The following is a 25,111-nucleotide window of genomic DNA, read 5'->3' on the forward strand; positions in this document are numbered from 1 at the left end:
AAGTGTAATGGGGCCGAAAACGTTTGTAACGGTGACGAGGATGTGTTTCTGCAATTAATTCGTACGTCTGCAATGAGTCAAACTGTCCGCTAACGTTTCTGATATTCCTTGCTAACAAGTGTTGTGTTTGAAATTCAGGCTATTGTCTATGATGAGGTTACCTACTGAGTGGAGCTGTCAAACTGACAGGTTTCCTATGTTGGTGGAAGAGTGCTACGTAGATACTTTGCAGAGAGCAGGACGCGAACAAACGGAAAAACTTGCTTTTACTTGTTCTCCAATTTCTCACGTTCTCGCAAGATAGATTCGCTTTCTTCTAGCGCTATACGTAAAAATTACTATTGAATTGATAGTCGAAACAACGTTTCGTAAACGTACGTCTACATTATCGTATGTTAATCCGGTAGGAACATCGGTTGGACGTATATTAGACGTCGCAATGCCTCACAAGCACGTCCAACGGATGTGACAAATGTCCAGCTGTTACATCCAGAGGATATCCATTTATACAGTTATGGATGAGCTTCCGACGATCCATAGTACATCCATTCCACGTTAGCTGGACATATCCGGATGTCTACTAGACATTCTAAATGTCTTAGATGTTTGGATCTTTCTGGTATGTCTAATAGACTTTTGTGGAACCACGAACGTCTAATGGACATCTAGAGGATGGTAAACCGTGGATATTTTGGATATCTAGTAGACATCCGGATATGTCCAGCTAACGTGGAATGGATGTACTACGGATCGTCGGAAGCTCATTCATAACTGTATAGATGGATATTTTCTGGATGTAACAGCTGGACATTTGCACATCCAATGGACGTGCTTATGAGGCATTGCGACGTCTAATATACGTCCTATCAATGTTCCTACCGGATTAACATACGACAATATATAGACCAGATTGCAAATCTACTTTGTCAGCTATTTTGTGTGCATGAACAGCGCAAATGCCGTAGCTGTGGCTGTACCCCCTTCCCCGACACGGCTTGGGCATTTCTCAGTAGCCTCTATTGGCGTACTGGATGGAACATATACTAAAATACCAATAGTTGCGGGATGTTTGTTAAGTGTAGTGGGGCCGAAAACATTTGTAACGGTGACGAGGATGTGTTTCTGCAATTAATTCGTACGTCTGCAATGAGTCGAACTGCCCGCTTGCTAACAAATATTGTGTTTGGAATTCAGGCTATTGTCTATGATGAGGTTACCTACTGAGTGGAGCTGTCAAACTGACAGGTTTCCTGTGTTGGTGGAAGAGTGCTACCCCAGCAAACCACGAACGTCTAATGGATATCTAGAGGCTGGTACACCGTGGATATTTTGGATATCTAGTAGACATCCGGATATGTCCAGCTAACGTGGAATGGATGTACTATGGATCGTCAGAAGCTCATCCATAACTGTATACATGGATATCTTCTGGATGTAACAGCTGGACATTTGCACATCCAATGAACGTGCTTGTGAGGCATTGCGACGTCTAATATACGTCCTATCGATGTTCCTACTGGATTAACGACAATATATAGACCAGATTGCAAATCTACTTTTTCTACAATTTTGCGCGCATGAACAGCGGAAATGACGTAGCCGTGGCCGTACCCCACCCGACATGGCTTGGGCATTTCTCAGTAGCCTCTATTGGCGTACTGGATGGAACATATACTAAAGTACCAATAGTTGCGGGATGTTTGTTAAGTGTAGTGTTGCCGAAAACGTTTGTAGCGGTGACGAGGATGTGATTCTGCAATTAATTCGTACGTCTGCAATGAGTCAAACTGTCCGCTAACATTTCTGATATTCCTTCCTGACAAATATTGTGTTTGTAATTCATGCTATTGTCTATGATGAGGTTACCTACTGAGTGGAGCTGTCAAACTGGCAGGTTTCCTGAGTTGGTGGAAGAGTGCTACGTAGATACTTTGCAGAGAGCAGGACGCCAACAAATCGAAAAACTTGCTTTTACTTGTTCTCCAATTTCTCACGTCCTTGCAAGATAGATTCGCTTTCTTCTAGCGCTATACGTAAAAATTACTATTGAATTGATAATCGAAACAACGTTTCGTAAACGTACGTCTATATTACCGTATGTTAATCCGGTAGGAACATCGACTGGACGTATATTCGATGTCGCAATGCCTCACAAGCACGTCCACCGGATGTGACAAATGTCCCGCTGTTACATCCAGAGGATATCCATTTATACAGTTATGGATGAGCTTCCGACGATCCATAGTACATCCATTCCACGTTATCTGGACATATCCGGATGTCTACTAGACATCCCAAATGTCATAGACGTTTGGATCTTTCTGGTACGTCTAACAGACGTTTGTGGTTTACTGGGACGTAGATACTTTGCAGAGAGCAGGACACGAACAAATGGAAAAACTTGCTTTTACTCGTTCTCCAATTTCTCACGTTCTGGCAAGATAGATTCGCTTTCTTCTAGCGCTGTACGTAAAAATTACTATTGAACTGATAGTCGAAACAACGTTTCGTAAACATATACGTCTATATTATCGTATGTTAATCCGGTAGGAACATCGATTGGACGTATATTAGACGTCGCAATGCCTCACAGGCACGTCCACCGGATGTGACAAATGTCCAGCTGTTACATCCAGAGGATATCCATTTATACAGTTATGGATGAGCTTCCGACGATCCATAGTACATCCATTCCACGTTAGCTGGACATATCCGGATGTCTACTAGACATCTCAAATGTCTTAGATGTTTGGATCCTTCTGGTATGTCTAATAGACGTTTGTGGTTTACTGGGATAATGCCGGTACCCAGTAAACCACGAACGTCTAATGGACATCTAGAGGATGGTACACCGTGGATATTTTGGATATCTAGTAGACATCCGGATATGTCCAGCTAACGTGAAATGGATGTACTATGGATCGTCGGAAGCTCATCCATAACTGTATAGATGGATATCCTCTGGATGTAACAGCTGGACATTAGCACATCCAGTGGACGTGCTTGTGAGCCATTGCGACGTCTAATATACGTCCTATCGATGTTCCTACCGGATTAACATACGACAACATATAGACGAGATTGCAAATCTACTTTTTCAGCTATTTTGTGTGCATGAACAGCGCAAATGCCGTAGCCCTGGCCGTACCCCACCCGACACGGCTTGGGCATTTCTCAGTAGCCTCTATTGGCGTACTGGATGGAACATATACTAAAATACCAATAGTTGCGGGATGTTTGTTAAGTGCAGTGGGGCCGAAAACGTTTGTAACGGTGACGAGGATGTGTTTCTGCAATTAATTCGTATGTCTGCAATGAGTCAAACTGCCCGCTAGCATTTCTGATATTCCTTGCTAACAAATATTGTGTTTGGAATTCAGGCTATTGTCTATGATGAGGTTACCTACTGAGTGCCCTATTGAAAAATACTTCAGAAAATCTTACAAAAGAAATCTCTCAGACTGCTGAAGGAATTTCTATGAGGTTATGAGACTAAATCTTACAAAATTTCTCTCAGAGTTTCTTACAGGGATCCTGTAGGATTCCAGGGAAGATTTCTTACAGGCAGGGGCAATGCAGCTTTCTTACAGGGCTTCTTACAGGGTGGCCTGTGAGGCTTTCTCACAGGATTTCTTACAGGCCTCGAGACCCGCAAGAAAGCCTGTGATAAAGTGTAATGGGCCACCCTGCAAGAAACATCCTAAGAAAGCTGCACTGCCACGTATGATAATTGAAGGATCCCATACTTACTTGCTGAGAAGTATTGAGAGGAAGTCGCATGCCGTCACTGTAAGGAATGTTGCAGAACATTTGTGGCCCAGCCAATAAGTTCAGAAAGGCATGACCCAACGCATTGTGCACGTACTTGAAATGTCGAATGCGACGACCAAGAAATTTCTTCATGTGATTATGACAACTTTTTGTTTCGCACATTGGGAACGCGTAGGCTTTCTTCCGTAAAAGCATCATCCAACTTTCTCGAGACGAGAATGGGTTACGACCACGTACGAATCCAATTAATTTCCGCTCGCTGCCGCTTCTTCCGAGTTTAACCTAGAAGAAACAGCATTTTAAAAAGCACGGTTAAAACAACATGTGTGTGCGTGAGAGATAGGCATAGAAATATGTAACATACCGTTTGCCCAAAGCACAGTTGCTGTAACCATCTCACTGCATTCTACCTTCCGATCCACGAAATACGTGCGAACAGGGGTAAAGACGCATAAAGAATGAGAATGCGTAGTACGGACGATTATATACCACACACACACGTGCTATATACCTCAAAAGCGACGAAAATCCTGAATTCCTGGCGATATTTGCATGAGATGCGTAGCTGCGTCCATGCGCTTCATCGTTTCAAAGCAGACTAACGAACTTGCTGGCAGTTGGAATAAACGCTGCTTCTGAATCACGCTGTTTTCTCATAGAAATCACAAGGCCAGACCCTGAATTATCCCACAGGATATTTTCACATTGGTGTGCCTGTGATGATATGTATTCGAATCTGCATCCTTTGTGGGAAATTCTGAGAGACGAAGACGCTTCTGTAAGAAATTCTGAAGGAATGCTATGTTTCTATGAGATTTTCTGAAGTATTTTTCAATAGGGTGGCGCTGTCAAACTGACAGGTTTCCTGTGTTGGTGGAAGAGTGCTACGTAGATACTTTGCAGAGAGCAGGACGCGAACAAATGGAAAAACTTGCTTTTACTCGTTCTCCAATTTATCACGTTCTCGCAAGATAAATTTGCTTTCTTCTAGCGCTATACGTAAAAATTACTATTGAATTGATAGTCGAAACAACGTTTCGTAAACATGCGTCTATATTATCGTATGTTAATCCGGTAGGAACATCGATTCGACGTATATTAGACGTCGCAATGCCTCACAGGCACGTCCACCGGATATGACAAATGTCCAGCTGTTACATCCAGAGGATATCCATTTATACAGTTATGGATGAGCTTCCGACGATCCATAGTACATCCATTCCACGTTAGCTGGATATATCCGGATGTCTACTAGACATCCCAAATGTCTTAGATGTTTGGATCTTTCTAGTATGTCTAATAGACGTTTGTGGTTTACTGGGTATTGGGGATGTCATCCCCTCTTCCAACAGACCTCAGGTGTGGCGAGGGCAAAAGACAAGACGACTCGAGAAATTATAGAAGCCTCCCTCATTACCGAGCTTGGATAGGAACGCTGCATATGCTGCACGTCCATCGCCTTGACGGTCTCAGAATTGGAGTATTTGGGACACTCCGGACGCTGACCTTCAAAACCGAGTGACCCGATTTCCCCATAGACCTGCCTCCCTCTTCCTTGCCCTCCTCCCCCTCCCCTAACCTGTCACGTTGTTCTCCTCTGTGAATAAATCTTAAGTTTGCAGTTACCGTGTTGTGTCTTCCTCTATATGTGTCCTTGTTCTTTTGCTGCATACTATCTACAATACGTTAGGAGCCGTTTGCAGAAACTCAAACCACCGAAATACAAGCCATCACCGTCCCACAAATGTGGAAACTCTCTCCAGGGGAAGGAATTCAGCAGGCAACCTTACTACAGAGGAAGACGATCAAGCGAGCAATGTTTGAGAGGACCCCCAAGGCTACGACATTACCGCAACCCGGGCTTCACTCTGAGGCGAGACATGGATGAGACAATGTTACGACAGAAGGAATAAAGGCTCAAGTATTATTGGTCTGCACAGACGGCACGTTTGCACCACAACCAGGACAACAGCCGACTTCATCTAGCTCTGAGGGTCACGGAGCAGATTTACCGTTACGTCAAAAGCTAAGTCACCGGCATATCGGCTAAGAGAATATAGTGTCCACGTACCGTTGAGCGTGAACGAGACTCACAGAGCGGACGTCTGTTGGCTTAAAGACACATACAGGCTCGGGTATCATACGGGGATACAGGAACTGAGGAGTGGAGATGTAAAATCGTAGATAGTCGATCCTTCTACCAGTAATCCAAAGAAATGGAATCGTACAAGCCGCTGGACGTCTGCAGAGTGAGTCACTACCATCATGAGCGAATCAGCTGGTACCTTGCGGACATAGGCTCTCCAAATGGACAGTGGAACCTGGTCACATTCAGAAGCTACATTGGGGTATACAAGGAACCATAGCAGAAGTACTGAACCCCCAGATGTTGCAAACTTGTGAGAAAATTCCAGTTTCGGTGCACTGTGGTGTGCACGACGTAAAACGAGGCTGGCATCCTGCCGTGGTGGCACCACTTCCCGCAGTACCAACAGCTGAAAGTGGATCATTTTAAGCAGTCAGCATGGAGCTCGTGGTTCACGCAATCTGCGCTGCAGCCTACCCTAATCATCTGCACTAAAAATGCTTTAAGATTTTAAAATGATATATCCAAGGAGCTAGGAGGAAGGACAAAATGCAGACCAGCTGGTGAATCATGATAGATACTAAAACCCCAAGAGAGAACATTCCAGACTCTGTTCTGTGGTCCTCGTGTATTCCTCTGACTTGGGGTTTTCGTTTATCATGGAAGTGAACTGTCCCGTTCTCCGGGGACTCCTCTGTAGCAAAAGGTATTCAAAGGAGCTAGGTGCATAATTGATCGTGGGGCCTCTTGAGGGGGCCTCTTGGAATGCTTGGTGAGAGTTGCGAAGGTCCTCCTGAAGCAGACGCTACTCCGGCACCGACTGGGTTACGAATGGCTGGCGGCGTGGAAGCTGTCGTTTCTCACATTCGTAAACGAACGCCCCGGGAGAGTCAGGACACTTCGATGTGCCGTCCATCGGCATGGACTACCAGAAGTCGATGGCCGATACGCAGACGCGCTGGAGGTTTCACTAAGAAATGCGTTTCCGTCATACTGGAAGAGGGACTAAGCGCTACTGTAAAGAAGAACTGCTACCATTGTATTTGACTTGTTCATATTTCAGCGTGATTACATCAGGAACTGCCCATATGATGCATAGGAGATGAAGGACGCCTCCTACGTTAATCGTTACTTTTTACTTTTACAAACCCTCAGAAATAGAACGCTGAGGCTTTTGCTTGTTTGCTGTACACATTTCCTTTATTTCATGAAGTTGTATTGTTGACTGGTTAGATGAGTCACAAAATTAGTGAGCCCATCTTCCTTATCGTTTTAGCCTACAACTCGCTATATCCTTAATTTACTGATTTGCTTTATTTACCACAACCCAGTCAACAACTGAGGCCTGTTCTAAAACTCTGCCCCATTGCTTTTGCACTTGAGTGTAACGCTGTATCGTGTGCTTCAGAAGAGCTCCAACACTCCTGTGCTTTACAATTAACTCACCCCAAATTTCCGATAGATCTCCTCCCTGTGTTGCGGCGTTATCATATTCTACAGTCATTTAACTAATCTGGTAATTTAAATTTAATAATACCCTCCACTACCCTGAACCCTTTACACTTTACTTCTCGAAGTTTTTTGCTCCTAACCTTAGCCGCTCCCTCCCAAGCCAAGTTCGTACGTAGTAGTTGATTACATTTCTCATTCGTTCTTTACCCCAGCAGTCCCCACCATGCATTACTCTACACCTGTTTACCCAAACTTGATATGCGATTTCGCCTGCTATTAACATGTAAAGTTTCTGTTGTCTTTTGGTTACTTTCCCAATGTGTATCCCCACAGCTTCTTCAAACGTTAAGGGCCAGTTCCCACATACAGCGCTTCGCTTTATAGCGCTAGAAAATAGCCCTCAAAATCTGACGCTGTTTTTCCGCCTGCCGTTCTCACATACGAGGGTGGTTCCATAAATTTCCGGCCGGCGGTAGAAAATGCGCGCGAATTTGAAAATGCGATTAAGGACGGCGCCATCTGTTGGAGGGCCAGAGCACCACCCTTAACCCTCTCCATGCTTTTGTCGGTTGGAGAGCGGCATTTCAAATAGCCAGGGTGCACTCTTCAGTTAAAGTGGAAAAAATCGAGTACCGCGCTGTGATAAAATTCTTGACAAAAGAGGGACATTCGCCTAAAGAAATTAAAGCGCGACTGGACAACGTGTACGGGGAAGCCTCTCCGTCGTACACAACGGTAAAAGACTGGGCTAAGCAGTTTCGACTGGGGCGAGAGTCCATTAAGATGATCCACGCGATGGTCGTCCAGTGGAAGTAGTGACACAAGAAAATTTGTCTCTTGTCGAGGACGAAGTGCTGAGCGACAGGCGTCTGAAGGTGAAGGAAATCCCAGAAAGGCTGGGGCTTTCCAAAACAACCGTTTTTCGCATCATCGGCGAGGGCCTTCACATGAAAAAGGTCAGTGCGAGGTGGGTGCCACGACTTCTCTCGTCAGTTCAAAAGCAACAGCGCGTGGTCTGTGCCAAAGAGTTTTTGGAGCTCTGTCAAGACAAACGGAGAAGAAATATTGAAATCAATTGTCACAGGGGATGAGACTATGGTGCTCTACTATGATCCCCTTTCGAAAAAGGAGTCGATGGAATGGCGCAAACCAGGAGAAGCACCTCCAAGAAAAGCCAAGGTCACACAATCCACAAAGAAGATCATGGCAACAATATTTTGGGATTGTCACGGGATCCTCCTCATCGACTTCAAAGAGAGGAACACCACAGTGAATGCGACTTATTATGCTTCACTCCTGCACCGACTAAGAGACGCCATCAAGAAAAAGAGGCGCGGCAGGTTGAGTCGAGGTGTCCGGTTGCTCCAGGACAATGCCCCTGCCCACACGGCTTCTGTTGCCAAGGCTGCACTGAAGGAGTGCGGCTTCGAAGAAATCCACCACCCACCCTACAGTCCAGACTTGGCACCGAGTGACTACTTCCTGTTCTCAAACTTGAAGAGGGATCTCAGAGGACGGAGATTTCAAAACGATAGTGAGGTGCAAGAGGCAGTTTACCAGCATTTTGCGGTCAAAACTTCGGACTACTTTTACAAGGGTATAAGAATGCTGGTTGAAAGGTGTCAAAAGTGCATCGAAGTTAAGGGTGACTATGTCGAAAAGTGATACACTTGTTTCGTCTCTATGACTAGTAAAAGTTGGTCGGGCCGGAAACTTATGGAACCACCCTCGTACAACCGAGCACATAGCGCTATCCTGCTGGGGTCACGGCATATCTCGTTGTGACGTGATGGACCGGTACTACCGTGATTGCTTACTGTCAGCGTCTGGTATCCGCAGCATGAAGGGGGATGACACTTTCGATGCTGTGATCGCGATACCAGACTATAGTAAAAAAAACACCCCTGCACTGGCAGATGAAACCACTGATCTCTATGTATAAAGGCTGGATCGCGCATGGGAGAGGGGTTCGTGGGGGAGAGGCGTGCTTTCGGGCCGCCATGTTGGGAGGCCCTAAAGCGCAGTGTGTGCCCATAGAAAACAATGGGAGGCAACGGAGATTGTGAGTATTTATTGCGCTGCAGGCGTTGGTCGTTGTTTGTCATCACACAATTTTGTAAGGTGCCAGTATACTGATGTATCCTAACAGTGTTTCACAGGTGTCCTGCCGTTCGATTCTTAATTACGTTATGTTTTGCATTCCGAAACTAGACAGTCACTGCAGTGCAGCGCTGGGGATTGTATTACAGCACGTTTCCAAGCCAATATTTCAATAAGAAACGATGTGAGGTTAACAACAACCGTGTATGTAATATCCCGTGCTGCGTTCTGGATAAAAATTGTTCCATAAAGAACGGTCCGGGAAAAGATATATACTCGCATGGCAGAAAGAGATCGTTCTGTAGAATCACAGCCGTTGTTTTAGCCGTGTATGGGTTTGGTATGATTTATATCAAGCATCGCCGCAGAAAGAGTCTTTTAGTGAACGACAGCGGTGCTTTGCCTCGCAAATATGGACACACTGAAGCAGCCGAAATAATTACTTCACGCAATTAGATCACGCTCGTTAGGACAGTTAATCAGGTAGTGATGTAAGCTTATTCAATTAAGTTACTTAGAAAGTGGTAACACTTCCTTGAGACACAGGACTTATCTCTTTTCAAGTACAGCCCTTCAATGTTTGTTTGTTTCTTCCTTCATTTGTTCTGATTATTTGCAGGCGCGGTTGTGCCAAACTGAATGTCCTTCTCGAGTACTCACATGCTTTTGGTGAATACAACTGCAGCGTAAGCAAAGCTGCTTAGGGACGGGGGCCTGCTATCCAGTGCTGACTTTGTCATGCTTCTTATGTGGAGCACGTTCCAAAAATATGCAGCTGCACATCTGAAACTCCAATCATCCATCGTCATCTAAAAGGGAGTGTCGTAGCACCGTTGTGAGACCAGACACACTTTCTGAAGATCTTCTATGGCACCTTCCGCAGTGCACAATTTTGTCAAGCATCGAAGTCTCTCATAGGAACCACTTTGCATTAACTGTGACTCCCATCTTACATTTTGATGTGCAAGGGCCCTCTTGCAGTGGTCTGCAAATTGCAACAGGACGATTTGGAGCTTGAAACAGTTGTGATTTTGTCATTTTGGCCCTCGTGTACCCCGTCTGTGAAACGTAAACAAAAAAAAAAAAAAAAGACTAACACGATATGCTTTTGTAAAGAAGATCACTGATGATGAGTAAAGAGAATATAAAAGTTCAAGTTTATTCAACATTTTATATCATTCATTATATTATTCAACATTATCAAGTTCAAGATTTATTTCTTGCACTTATGCGTTTCAGGATACAATGAACGTGCAGGGAGGTCGCAAAAGACTACATTTATTGTTTTGTGACCTTGCTACAATGACATTATATATATTTTAGGAATGACAATGGACAGGTACACTCTCTAAATTTGTAGCACTCAATTTTAGGTTGGAATGAGCAATGAATAGCAACTTCCCCACTGATATTTTCTCATTAATGCTAAATTTTAAATTTAATGTGATCGAATATGTGATAATATAATAATAATATATAAGAATATAATATGTGATAAATGAATGTGATCAACAGTAGATGTAAACAACATGAGTAGCCAGAGAAGTGCATTCTCAATAAATAATTGTCTTCTTATAGCGTATATGTGCATGCCTATTAACTGAAACAATTACCACAGTTCCCTGACAAGTTTTAATTTCTGAGAGTGTACTGTAGAAGCTGCTTAGATCTACAACAGTTCATACAAGGTATTATATACTGTGAATGCCTTTAAAAATCCCATGTGATACATATCCCTTTATTTTCTGGAGATGCTGTGGTAGTCAAAGTTTGCGGGCATTACGCAGGTTCTGCACCCATTTCTTGAGTATGTCGAGGCAGCTGTGAAGTAACCTGCATTGATGATGATTATTCCAACTTTGATGGTGCATCGACAACAAAGGAAATAATACATCAGAACATTGGTTTGGGTGCAACCAGTTAAAAATGAATATGTTGTTTAATAAATGCATTGGACAAATGTTAAAACATCAGTTTAAAACATGGTTTACAATCCCTGTATCTTCTAATAATTAAAAAGATTAAAAACCATTCTAAAAAGAACATGGGGAACTCTTCTAAACAGAATTATAACCTCTAATTATTATATTGCTGGGTTAAGGAGCCTAAAGTGTAAGGTGTGTTTCTGATGTGAACATGTAAGAAAATATGCAAAACTGAGAGAGGCTAACCACAGTGCGTGCACTGAGGTTGTTCCTTCCTGTAAAGTAGAAACCAGTGGATGATGAACGTGATACTTACCTGTACACCCAGCCGTATCACACTGCACAGATTATTCACTGGGCAGCCCTCATGACGAAACCTGTATTGAGAGACCACTTTTGCCTTAAAACTGCTACAAATAGCACGACACGCTACAAATTATTACTATCGTAACAAGCTGACGATACAGCTCAGACACAAAGGCGTTATTCAAGTCGCGCCACACCACCGTTACGTAGGATTCTTTGTCACAAAACAATACCAATATATGAAAAAATGTGACAATCGTGGTCTTATTATGACGTAATACAGAACTTGTGCGCGAAGGTAATTCAAAGAAATGAATGTGGCACTCGCTTCCGCAGAGAACACCGTGTACCATGCTAGCAATGCATGCAAAAAAGCGCTCGAGTGCTCGCACATATATTGATGACAACACTACCTGTGTAGTGTAACATGTTCTTTCAAGCATATTATGCACTCAAACTGTATTTGCCGCCGGGTAAAATGCAAGTGTGCTCAATTGAACGTCGGAAGAGTGATCAAGCAACCTGCATCCAGTGCTCGTTTTGGGCAAAAAAACACTTCATAATGGCCAAATAAATGTACAGAATGGACGCCTATTTATTCCTTGATGAAGAGTGACTCACCTGTATAAGTTTAGGCCCTGTAACCTTGCCAGTACGGTTGGTACGACCGTAATTGCAAGACGTTGCCATGATCGCTGCGGCGGCTGTTGTGGGCACCGTAAGATGGCGGCCGGTTTGTTCACGCGTTCACGCTCGCGCTCCCTATCCGCGATCCAGCCTTTTACAATCGAGATCAGTGGCCGAAACGTGTCGAATAATGGATGTATTGTGGCGCCGCCGCAGTCTTGTACGGAATGAAAAACTAATACATGATAGCAGCAGTTACGTTATTTTTTTACGTCAGCTGAAAAGAGAAAATCGTGCATGGAAACATTTGTCCTACAGTGCCTTCCAAAACCACGTGCATAACGAAACCCTATTACTTCAGGCCTAGAGGCAAAACGCGTGATCCGAAACGTGTCGAATAATGGGTTGATTGTGGCGCCGCCGCAGTCTTGTACGGAATGAAAAACTAATACATGATAGCTGCAGTTACGTTATTTTTTTACTTCAGCTGAAAAGAGGAAATCGTGTATGGAAACGTTTGTCCTACAACGCCTTCCAAAATCACGTGCATAACGAAACCCTATTACTTCAGGCCTAGAGGCAAAACTGGATGAAACTCGTGGCCATTTTCACGTCGTCGTCGTCGTCGTCGCATTCCCGTCTTGCTGCTTCGAGTGATCGGAAGCGAAACAAACCCCAGCTTCCGTGACGTCCGTTGAAAGAAGCTCACGGTTGGTCAACGCAGACTCACCGCTCAATATAGCGCTAAAAGAGTTGACCGGGACTCTACTTCGACAACAGCGGTTTTACAGCGGTTCGTAGCAATGCGAGGAGGAAAATATAGCGCAGTTTTCTAGTGCTATGTAGCAAAGCGCTATATGTGGGACCTGGACTTTACTTAATTCAAAATATTTCTTAAAACAGGACCACAGGTACGCCGGTACCTTACACGCGAAGACAGCGTGCCTCACCGTTTCTATTTGACCGCAAAGCTCACAGTCCCTTTTGCGGCTTTTCCCCCACAGATAAAACTTGTCCCTCACTGGTATGATCTCATGCGCCACTTTCCACAAGAATGATTTTCTTTTGCCTTCTAACCAGTAACTATGTATTCTTTTCCAACCTTCCGCTGTTACTGTAGATGGATATTTCTCTATTTCTTTCCCCCTCAGATCACTGTATTCTGCGACTGAGCTTCCGCTGTAGTCTTTGCTCTTGTCTAACCTGTTCAATTGCAGCAATGTGTGCTTCCCTGCTTCATAAATGGCTGGCTGCCATTCGGACATGGGACTCCTGTGATCTATAGTGTGCTGGCGAAAATGTCTTGTGTTTATTCCCAGCCAAAATTTTGCTATCTGCTGCCCCATGTCCTAGCCATCCAACATCCTGTATATTCCATGTAAAGCATGTGCTTGTGATAATTGTTTCAGATCAGCAATCTGTAGGCCCCCAACTTCGATAGGCAGCTTCATTTTCTCTTGCGCTACCCATTGCGTTTTCCCATCCCATATAAACTGAAAGCAGAGTTTCTCAATTCTACGGCATATTTCAGGAGAAGGGTAAGCGGCCGAAAACAGGTACGCACATCTCGGTATCATAATTCTTTTGACAATCTGCGCTCGAGCTGTGAGTGGCGTTCCCGGTTCAACGTAGTCTTCCTTCAATTTTTCCAGGTATTCTTCTAACTGCATCCAATTGTTGTGTGAAACCCCGTCCTTATTAAACCTGACTCCGAGGATTTTGGTTTCTTCCACAATGTTCAGACATAGATCTTTCCACGGCCTCTCCCAACTTAAGTATATCAATTTTGATTTGTCTCTATTTATTTTCGCCCCACTGATTGTCCCATATCCTTCCATTACTTCCAGAGCTTTCTGAACTTCCTTTTCGCCTTGAACTACCATTGTGAGATTATCTGCGTAGGCCACTATGGTTTTACACTGTACTGCCCCAGGTAATCCAACCCCTTTCACTGCGTCATACTGGTTCAGCTCTCGTAATAACCTATCAAAGGCTAACAAATACAGCAGGGGAGAAAGGGGGCAACCTTGCCTTACTCCTCTTTTGACCTGAAAGCTCTTGCCCAATTGCCCATTGACGAGCAGCCTACTCGTGGCGTTTTCATACATGGCTCCTATTGTGTTTATTATTGGATTTTCTGTCCCAATTCCTTCTAATGTTTGCCCTAAATATGCGTGTTTAAGTCGGTCAAATGCCTTTTCTTGGTCTAAGGTCATGAGAATACTCTTTATTCTCCTTCTGCTTGTCCACTCTTTAACATCTCTTAGCTCCCATATTTTCCTTTGGATTCTTCGACCTTTAACTGCAGCACCCTGTGATAGTGACACCCACTCTTCCATATTTTCTTGTATTCGGCCCACGACTGCCCTTGCTAATATTTTATAATCTAAATTTAACAACGTTATGGGTCTCCAGGCGCCCAACTCCTCCTTACGCTGCTGGTCATTGCACAGCAGAGTGACCGTTCCTTCTAGGAAGGTTTCTAGAAATGTACTTTTCTGAAGTGCACCATTAAGCACCTTAACCAAAGAGGGGCCTAGGATGTCCCAATACCGTTTGTAGAACTCTGCCGGAAACCCGTGAGGTCCCGGCGACTTTCCATTCTTCAGGCTTCTAACAGCCTGCTGTACCTCTTTGCAGCCAAGTTCTATGCCTTTTCCTGCCTTTCCCCCCACAGAAGAAATCACCTGCCGTGAGTCCGTTCTCAAACACGTTAGCGTAGAACTCTCTTGCCACAATGGCTATTTCACCTTGCTTGGTGACTCGTCTGCCCTTGTTTATGAGGGCCTCCATGGGCGGTTGCGCTAAAGCCAGATGTTTGGAGAGGAGCCTCCGGGAGCACCAGGCTTCCTTCTCTAGACTGTCCCTCGCCTTCATATACCTCAACGCCTCCCACCTTTCCTCCCTCAGGAGTGCGAGGTGATCTTTGGCGGAGGTGTAGCTCACACCGGAGAGTACTTCCACGCCGAACTGTTGCAACTGCTGCATGTGATCCTGGAGCTTGTGCGTCGTTGCACGCTTCTCATGCGCTTTTTTCTTCCCCCAGGCTTTAAGACAGTTTTTACAGCATTTTTAAGTTTATCCCACCAATGAAAAGTATGGTCACTATCCTTGCCCCTCTCTGGAGTGGATTATGTCTTTGACTTCTTGGTCAACTTCTGGGAGATCGAGCAACTTTTTATTCATTCTCCATGGACGCTGGGAACCCGGAAACCCCATTTCTATCACTTCCAACAAGACACCCCTGTGGTCGGAAATGTCAATTGTTTCGATGGTTTTAACGTCTTTTACTTTCTGTGCCATTCGACCTGATATATACAGGGTGTCCACGCTAAGTGTCAACAGATTTTTTAAAAATATATATAACACTTTTTCCAAGATGAAATCAATTGCAATATAGCATATGCTGAAGGGCATTAGCAGGGCATTAGCAGGGCCCTAGCAGGGCATTAGCAAAGTCCAAAGGCAATGTCTTAATTAACTTTCATTCAGTAACTTTTTAATTATAAAAGCTACAAAGTTGTCCCAATGAGAACATCTGTTCCTTTCGGTCACCTGATATCGTAGCCGTTTTCAGAACAAAAATCCGTTCGATAGATCGCCCGCAAAAAATTCATGAAGGAACGCCATTTTTTTCTTTATTTTGTTCATTGCGCTCCTTAGAAGACGCGTATTTCCTTCATCCCCAACGGGAGAGGGGGAAGGAGCACAGTGCCGCCTCATGCGTCGAAGATGAGCTTTAACTTGCGGAAACAAAACAAAAACAAATGTATCGGGTGACTCTATCGGAACTGGCCTTATCTTGGGTTGCATTTTCTGTTTCCTTTTAATCTTTTTCCAGGACGCGAGAGGCGATAGTGTGCTCTTTCTCCCTCTCACATTGGGGGTGAAAGAAAGACGCGTCTTCTAAGAAGCACAATGAACAAAATAAAGAAAACATGGCGTTCCTTCACGAATTTTTTGCGGGCGATCTATCGAACGTATTTTTGTTCTGAAAACGGCTACGATATCAGGTGACCGAAAGGAACAGATGTTCTCATTGGGACAACTTTGTAGCTTTTATAATTAAAAAGTTAATTAATGAAAGTTAATTAAGAAATTGCCTTTGGACTTTGCTGATGCCCTGCTAGGGTGTGCCCTTTAGCATATGCTATATTGCAATTGATTTCATCTTGGAAAAAGTGTTATATATATATTTTTAAAAAATCTGTTCACACTTAGCGTGGACACCCTGTATATTCTGTCGATTCTGCTTCCCCTCTTTTGTATTGAGGCGGGTAAAACCCGTTCCTCCCCTACCTGCTATTGGCCACGCGTCTTGTAATTGGAATTTTTGTATTGCCCACTCCAAGTGTCTAGCACCACTACTGTTGGAATGTTTTCCTGATGATGTATCTCTAGTATCAGTTACGCAGTTAAAGTCTCCACCAAGTATAAAATTGTGAGCCCCAGTAAAATAATACGGAAGTTCATCTTTATAGAACTCTTCCGATTCTTTTGCTCTGTTTGGCCCATACACGTTAATTATTAAAAGTACTCCTCCTCCGTGGGCTATGTCCACTGTAATTACCCTCCCACCGATGTCTTTTTCGATTTAAGTACTCTTATGCTCCTTGGTTATAGGAAAATAATTCCAACTCCTTTTGAGTTGTGCGTTCCATAACTCCAGTACGACTTTGTGTTAAATATTTTATCGAATTCCATTGCTTGTTGTTGTTTGTGCCAATGCGTCTCTTGAATTAGGATACAGTTAACTCCCAAAAATTTCGACAGTTGAATTACTTCATTTTGTTTCGGTTTACTTCTAAATCCTCTTGCATTAAATGTTAGGAATTTGAACGTCATAATAGAGTGGAGTGGAGTGGAAGAAACTCAACTGCCTGACACAGTAATATCTTTAACAACTTTGTCTTAAATATGAACCTTCGCCTTTCTACCACCTTTTTTTGCCTTCCTAGATACCCTTCTCCTTTTCAAAGCCATACCACAGCCCTTCTTATCAACTTCCTCGCTTTCTTGTCCCTCACTTTTCTCTGATACCATCGTGTGGAAGCTTTCTCCACTGTCAGAATATGTAATTTGTGACACTGAAGACACGCTTAAGATTGTGCTTGTTACAGAGGAAGCATCGTCCTGGCTTGCTTCTTCTTCAACATTGCCATTGCCAGTCTCTGACCCTCGCTTTTCTTCCGTTCCTTCACCCTTACTTTCATCATTTACGCTTCCCTCCACCTCCTTGCTGACCTTCGTTTCTTCCCCCAAACCTTTTTCTCCTGTCTCTTGCTGCTTATCACAAGCCCCAATTTCTCCCTCTTTCTTCCCACGGACAACTTCATTCATTTTAACTTCCCCATCCTTCTCTACGACTGTGATGTCCAACTTGATTGCATCCACTACAACCTCCTGCTGCACGTCCTGCTGTTCTGTACTTTCCAAACGTGCAACATTCTCCTCTGACACCCATGGCGTACTCTTTGGCTCAACCACACCTCCCCAAGCCGATGGCCTTATATCTGCCAGGACGTTCCTTTTTCTTGCCAGATCACTTTTACATTTCCCACACTCCACCTTGTAGTAAGACTCACACCAGCGGCATCTATGAGCCTTACAATCACGAGCTAGGTGATCAGTTGCATCACACTTCGCACATCTCCGTGTGACCCCATGATACAAGCACTCAATTCTGACACCCCTCACCGTCAAAAAATTTGGAAGCTCCCCATTAAGCTCGATGATCACCAATCTTGTTCCAGTTTCGCAGTCTTCATGCTCTCCGCCATATTTTTCCCTTTGAGTCTTGATCAACAATCCATACTGCCCTAACTCTTTTTCCAAGTCGGTATCGGGATAATCGATGGGGTATCGAAATACAGTTATCCTTCGCATTTTCGCTCCCAAATAATATGATTCTACCCGTTTTCCACCAATCACTAGACGTCCCTCTTCCTTCAGTAACCTGACACCCTCCATATCATTCGTAACTACCTCATAGAAGCCGTAACCCTGATTCTGTGCACCGCGGACTCTGCCGGGGGCTACCTACTTACACGCAGCCAAAACATCCTTCCCAAAGTACCCCTGAGAGGCTCTTACCTTAAAAACCAGGATGCGGTCGTCCTGGCCCTCATCCATTGCTCTGCCGGCGTCTCAGCCTACGAGACCCGGCTACATCCTGTAAGCCGCTCAGCGCTTGAAACTCACACTTGAAAAAACCACACCCACAACAACAAATAAGTTAATGATAATGAATGGGGAAATTCGCCACGTAAGGTGCGGCCCACTACCCCAAGGCACAATGGGGCAGGATGTGATGTGTCCTGATGATGAGGTGATGAACGACGCTAAATAGGAATAGTCAGTGGAGTCAGTAAGACATCAGAACGGTAGGCAAAACCTCAGCACACAAAAACACACACACAGCACACAGGTACGCAGGCAGATCATAGGGTAGAGAGGAGACCAGTGTCCCGGAGAAAAATCTTGAAATACTCAAGAACTTGACGATGGTCAGTCTGGTTAGACCAAGGGCCGAGAATGGTTGCCAATGTGAATGGTGCGGCCGTGATCGACTGCAGGCGACACTGTAGAGCTGCTCTTTGGGAGGTGTATAGATGGCAGTCGAGGAGCACATGCTTGGTATCCGCCAAAACAGCACAGCGAGAGCAGAGGATCGAGTCAGAGCGGCCGATCAGATGCTTGAAATGGGGGGTGAATGCAACCCCAAGACGAAGCCTGTGTATCAGCGACGCAAAATGGCGAGGCACACGAGAAGGCATGGTGAAGCCAAAGTCAGGGTCCACTTCACGCATCAGAACTCTTGATGGAACGTCTCGAGACCATTGCGCATGTGCGCGAGGCCTCACCACATCATTTAGGAAGGTTCGCCTGTCGCCTTTGAGGAGGGTAATCTGCACGCTTGATCGGGAATGATACGCAGCTGCTGCAGCCTCGTCAGCCTCTTCATTGCCGCGGATGCCGCAGTGGGCAGGAACCCACTGGAAGTAGAGAGAGTGCCCGCTGATCTCAAGACGGCTTAGTTCCTCCAGTATGTCCACCACCACAGGCGCAAGTGATCCACGAATACCCATGTTCGCTATACACTGGAGAGCTGCCTTGGAGTCGCAGTATATCACCCAGCTGCTGATAGCGGCTGATGCAATGTGCTTAAGGAAGAACAAAATGGCATGCAACTCTGCAGACGTAGATGAGGTGCGGTGCGAGAGATGGTATGCGTGGCACGACGACATAGTCAGGATTGTAAAGGCAGCAGTGGAGCCGTGTAAGTTGGTCGACCCATCTGTGAATACTGCAGTGTGCGAAGAGTAACGGCACTGCATCATGTCTAACGCAAGTTGTTTCAACACGGGTGCTGCAACGTGATCCCTCTTGCTCTTGAGCCCAGGGATGGTAATGGAGATCGAAGGTATCGAAAAGACCCACGGAGGGGACCTGGGGACGACTGAGCTTCCAACAAAAGCCGGTAGCAAGGGCTTTACAGCAGCGATGCAGTGAGAAATGTTGTTCTGCCTCCGCCTTTTGAGCTTCGAAACCAAGGGGTGACGACGGTGTTCCGCGACGAGGCGTAGATAATGGCGCACAGTTTCTCTGAGACGTAAGACCTCTACTGGCAGCTCGCGGGCCTCTGCCACCACCATGCGCGTTTCAGCGGCGCGGGGTACACCGAGGCAGATCCTCAAGCTTCTGGCTAACATACACCGAAGTCTCTGTTCAGATGTTCTTGAGATGCAATGTAAGACCGGGAGGCTGTAGAGTATGGTTCCCCGAACCAATGCCCCATGAATCGATAGGGGCGCTTCCTGATCAATCCCCCATGCAGCGCCACCGAAGTTAGAAATGATATTGGTCCAGCGTTGAACTTTCGCTTCCAGGTACCTGATATGGGCGCTCCACGAGAGATTGGCATCCAAGATAACACCCAGGAATTTGTGGCACTTCACTTGGCTGAGTGTATTATTGCCTAGCGAAAGAGGGAAGGCGCTCATGCGTTTCCGCGTGAACGGGAGCACAACTGTCTTCTCAGCCGAGATGTCCATGCCAGCCTTGGTGAAGTAATGCTGAACAGCATCCAACGAGTGTTGAAGGCGGCGTTTAATCGCTGGCCTTGATTTACCTGTGGTCCCAACGCACACATCGTCTGCGTATGCAGAGAGCTGAACTTTGCGATGAACGCAACGCTTGATATCCGCCATAACCAAATTGAAGAGGATGGGGCTTAATACACTTCCTTGAGGAACGCCTTGGGTCAAAACTGTTTTGTCAAGTCATCTTTGACATATACTTCGCTGATGGCCAATATGGGGGTCTGATACTTCAATAAAAACAATTTCAAGTCAGGGAGCTTACTGCGCAAGCCACGTGCGTTCCATTGCGTTTTTATGGGCCTGTTGCTCTGGGCCAGGTGGCGCGAGTGAGCAGCAACATCAGCGCCCCAAATCATGCAACACTCCCCAGTTTAGCAGACGACGCGGCACTTTCAAGTACACGGTTTCGAGTTGTTCGCGCTTTTCAAGAAGCATTGCTTTTTCTGTTGATTTCCTACAGGTTTTGTAGCTTCCTTGGCACCATACCGTTTGACACACAATGCAAAACCCGCTGATGGAACTCCTTACTGTTGGGATCCGCGGCCGTTTGGGCCCGAAATGGCGCTGTGCAAACTTCAGTGCAACAGCCCTATAGCAGCGGTCCAGATGCGAGGAAACGCTCCGTTGCAAGAAGCTGCTTAACGTCTGAGAGCTCTGAAGAACTCGGGAAAGTTTGCAGGATGGCCTTGAGTGCCGCAAAAATCAAGGGAAGCAGAAGATCGGCCAAGCCATTTGTGTCGACGCGACGCTCAGTCTCCGACCGCTGATATATGTGTGGACTCTTGTTTCCCACACTCGAGGTTTTCCCAGCTCCACCTGCATATGTAGGGCAAACTTGAGGACGAGAATTCACACCGCCATTGTTTGGCGGGCCATGAACTTGCTCGTCAGGATACAAAATGAGCACTAAGAAATGTGTTTCCGTCATACTGGAGGAGGGACTAAGCGCTACTGTAAAGAAGAGGTGCTACCATTGTATTTGACTTGTTTATATTTAGCGTGATTACATCAGCAACTGTCCATATGATGCATAGGAGATGAAGGACGCCTCCTACGTTAATCGTTACTTTTTACATTAACAAACCCTCAGAAATAGAACGCTGAGGCTTTTGCTTGTTTGCTGTTCACATTTCCTTTATTTCATTCACACAAACAAAACGTCTTGGCTGTCTTTTTACATTACCGGGATGCTCATCGAGGCAACGAAATTAATCGGGCTTTAGGCAATACGAAGATACCGGTGTATTGCGAACATGAAAAAGCTATGAAAAACTGCGCATGTGTTAGGGTGCAACTTCGTATATGCCATTAAATACACTTTGTACATGACGGAATGACAGTCCAGATGTCATATGTCCTCTTCCACCCAAGCGATGATTTTGCCGTCCCACCCAGGGATGACGTCTTCATCATGGAGCACCTGTAAAGGAAGCGCGATATGGGTAAATAAGGCAAGACACTGCAAAGCTTTGAAGGGACTAGAATTCAGACAACAACAATTAAATGGTGGGTGATGATGTCATGAGGGACATTCAGACAACCACCAATGGTGGATGAACACCGTGTGTGCTGCGCACAGCAATTCTCATTTCGTGGAGCTCATCCTAAAAAATCGTGCACTGAAACTATGCTATACAATGTAATCCGAAAAAACTTCATCAAAGTACCGATCGCGACACGGGTGTCTGAAATAGCCTGTCAGTAGTTCTGCAGCTCATATTTTCTTGAGTGCCCTCGAAAATGTTGTTCGAATGTGGTATTTAAAGCTAGACCACATGCTGCACGTGTTTCTTACTCGAAATAAATGATCTTTCAACACCTCGAGGTCTGATATGGGGCGGGGGGATCATGCTATAACCTTAGCTTTCAATAGTTCCTTTGTAGCTCCGTTAAGCGGAACTCGCAAAAGACCGAGGGTTCAATTTCCACAGATATTACACTCCACAGAGTAACTGTTACCCAGAAGGGGTCTTCATAATAAGTGTTCCCGGCACCGTGTTTAATGTTTCGATGATGATGATAGTAGTAAGTACTGACCACGATTATCCGGAAACGCACATCTGGCCTGGACGCCATTAATTAGCAATTAGAGCTAATTGGGACCCCCCACATTAATCAGCACCCTCCAGGGAGCCATCACACTAATTGGGGAATGTCTATCTTGCGTCCAGACCAAGATGTGCGTTTCCGGATAATCGTGGTCATAAAAAATAAAAAAATAGGCAGAAAATAAAATAAAAAGATAGAAATAGAGTGGAGAGAAACAATTTATTCGAAAATCAACGATGCCGCGGCGAAGAAGCCGCTCCGCAACACCCGAGTGACCAGCGTCCGCCATGTTGGTAGTTTGCACCCAGCAGTTGCAGAGATCGACGACAGGTGGCCACTTAGTTGCAAGGCATCACACCAGATGGCGCCACCATCATAGCTCTAGACGAGAAAGACAGAACAAGATACTAGCGGCGGGTAAAAATGACAGCACTGCTAAACAAGTCTAGGCATGCGAGAGAAAAGGTCTAACCGCTACTGCTAAACAGAAAACAGTACACATCGGGGGAAAAGGCTTACTGGGGGACGATCGCTTAGGCCTAACCACAACACTACGCAGCTAACACAAGGCGGGAACCACACATCGCTAAACATGCGAGAAAAGGCTTAACACGAGCGCGGTCACCGCTAAACACGGCAAACATACGAGAAAAGGAGCGCGCTTGGGCATAACCTCAACACTACGCAGCTAACACAAGGCGGGAACCACACATCGCTAAACATGCGTCAACAGGCTTGGACACCGCAAAACAAGTCTAAACATGCGAGAAAAGGCTTAGCACGGGCGCGGTCACCGCTAAACACGGCAAACATACGAGAAAAGGAGCGCGTCAAATCACTCACCTTTTCCCCCGCGGCAACTTCCAGGCAGAAACTGAGCGAGCGCGGAGAACATACGTCTGCTCCCTACGAGATCCAGCCAGCAACTGAGCGAGCGCGCGGAGCGCACGTCCGTCTTCCGCGACGGTCCGAGGGAAACTGAGAGAGGCGACGCGCGCGCGCCCTCTGCTCCACCCGTCCGCGCATGCGCGCGCGCGCGCTCCTAGCGCCCCCTGCGCCGGCCGCGGGTGTTTTCGGTTTCGGCTCTCTGCTGCTGCGCGCGCGCTCCTAGCGGCGACGGGTGGCTTTTCAGTTTCGCTTTCATTCTCCGTTCTTTGCGCGCGCGTTTATCTCTATAAAGGCAGCGCGCACCGCGCTCGCGTCATCATTCTGACCGATACGTGGAAAACGCCATGTGTGGTTTATTCTCCTGCGTTTCTCGTCGTCGCAAGGAAAAGACAAAAAACGAAGAACTTCGCGAATTTATACGCGGCATCGTGGAGGAAGCCTTTCAAGTCCACCGTCTGGAATGGTTGCAAGCACGTCAAGAAATGTGTCAGGACAAGATGAAGACGCTCGACCGCATCTTAGCGGCGGACAGACTGACGAAAAAGAAGTCCAACTTTAGCCTGGACAATCTGTATTGGGAACGCAGTTCCGATGTAGAGGACGACGACGAGGATGTGTAAATAAAAAGCGATGCATTTCTCTTCGAGTCTCAGTCTCTTCTTTCTCTTCGTGCAACGTGTACGCACGCAACATGTCTTCCCCCGAACCTTTTCGTTTCCGTCATCCCTTTCGCTGTATCTTAAGCGGCCCCTCCATGTGCGGCAAATCTACGTTCGTTGCTAACGTGTTGAGGAACCTGAACGACGTGGTGGACAAGCCCCCGTCACAAATATTCTACGTGCAGAAATATGCTTCGCCGAGCATGCAGGACGAATTCGGGGACTCCGTAAAATTTACCAAGGAGCTACCGCGAGAGTGGGACACGTCGCGCGCTACGCTGATCGTCGTCGACGATCACATGACCGACGCCGGTTCCTTGAAGGAGGTGACCGATCTTTTCATTCGGGGTTCTCACCACGCCAACGCGTCGATCTTCTTACTCGTTCAAAACATCTTTTTCGACAGTAGCCATTTTAGAACAATATCCTACAACGCCAGTTACGTCGTCCTGTGGCGCACCGTGCGCAGCGTGCACCAGATGGAACATTTCGGCCAACAGCTATTTGGCAGAAAAAGATTGGAGTATTTTCTGGACGCATATAAACAAGCAATGTCGTCGCCCCACGCATATTTACTCGTGGATCTTCACAACTATACGCACGAGGATCACAGGTTGCGTAGCAATATCTTTCCGGGAGAACGTCAATATATCTACGCTCCGAAATGAATCTCCGCCCTCACCTCACTTTACTCAAAGTACTCTCCACTCTACCCCCTCCACGCCGCCGCGACGTCTTGAGACGTTCGTCCTCGTCCGACATGAAACACCTCTCCGAAATTTGCCTCAATGTATTGAACGGAAAGGTGGCTCTAGCTCCAGATACGTTCGCGCGTTTGAAGAAGCACAAACGCTTTTTACGACGGCTCGCCTACAAAAAGATTCACAAGAATCCGCAACGTTTGAAGCGCTATCTGTCTCAGCAGCGAGGACAGGGCGTTCTTTCGTCGGTGGTTCCTCTCCTGCTTTCCGCCGTGTTGAACCTTTTCGCCAATGGCCAAGAGAATTGAAGTGACCACCTCCATCGGAAACATTCTTTCCTCGAAGGAGAGTGACGACGTCAAAGTGAAACTCATACTGCAAGCACTGTATCGTATACTCAAGCAGTACGGATTTGACCCCTACGACAATAAAAACAAGGCGTCCG

General features: G+C 45.8%; 1 protein-coding gene and 3 long non-coding RNA genes across 6 annotated transcripts in view; 1 reads left to right on the forward strand and 3 right to left on the reverse strand.

Moving 5' to 3' along the window:
* The window catches only part of LOC135385782 (uncharacterized), an 85,016-nt gene that overhangs the window by 41,077 nt on the left and 18,828 nt on the right, over positions 1 to 25,111 (forward strand). The window lies entirely within an intron of this gene.
* LOC135383838 (uncharacterized) lies at positions 11,166 to 12,320 on the reverse strand. Its single transcript, XR_010420097.1, has 3 exons — positions 12,262 to 12,320; positions 11,651 to 11,711; positions 11,166 to 11,242 (listed from the first exon to the last, which is right to left on the reverse strand). It is a non-coding gene; the product is annotated as an uncharacterized LOC135383838 (long non-coding RNA).
* The window catches only part of LOC135385779 (uncharacterized), a 91,557-nt gene continuing 87,928 nt past the window's right edge, over positions 21,483 to 25,111 (reverse strand). Inside the window, exon 13 of the mRNA XM_064615292.1 lies at positions 21,483 to 21,789. Within this exon, the coding sequence (XP_064471362.1) occupies positions 21,718 to 21,789 (72 nt within the window). The 3' untranslated portion in view covers positions 21,483 to 21,717. The remainder of the gene's footprint in view (positions 21,790 to 25,111) is intronic.
* LOC135385781 (uncharacterized) lies at positions 22,619 to 23,380 on the reverse strand. The gene is made up of 2 exons (XR_010420491.1): positions 23,262 to 23,380; positions 22,619 to 22,799 (listed from the first exon to the last, which is right to left on the reverse strand). It is a non-coding gene; the product is annotated as an uncharacterized LOC135385781 (long non-coding RNA).

This window comes from Ornithodoros turicata, chromosome 2, assembly GCF_037126465.1.
Source record: "Ornithodoros turicata isolate Travis chromosome 2, ASM3712646v1, whole genome shotgun sequence".
NCBI classification, from domain to species: Eukaryota; Metazoa; Arthropoda; class Arachnida; order Ixodida; family Argasidae; genus Ornithodoros; species Ornithodoros turicata.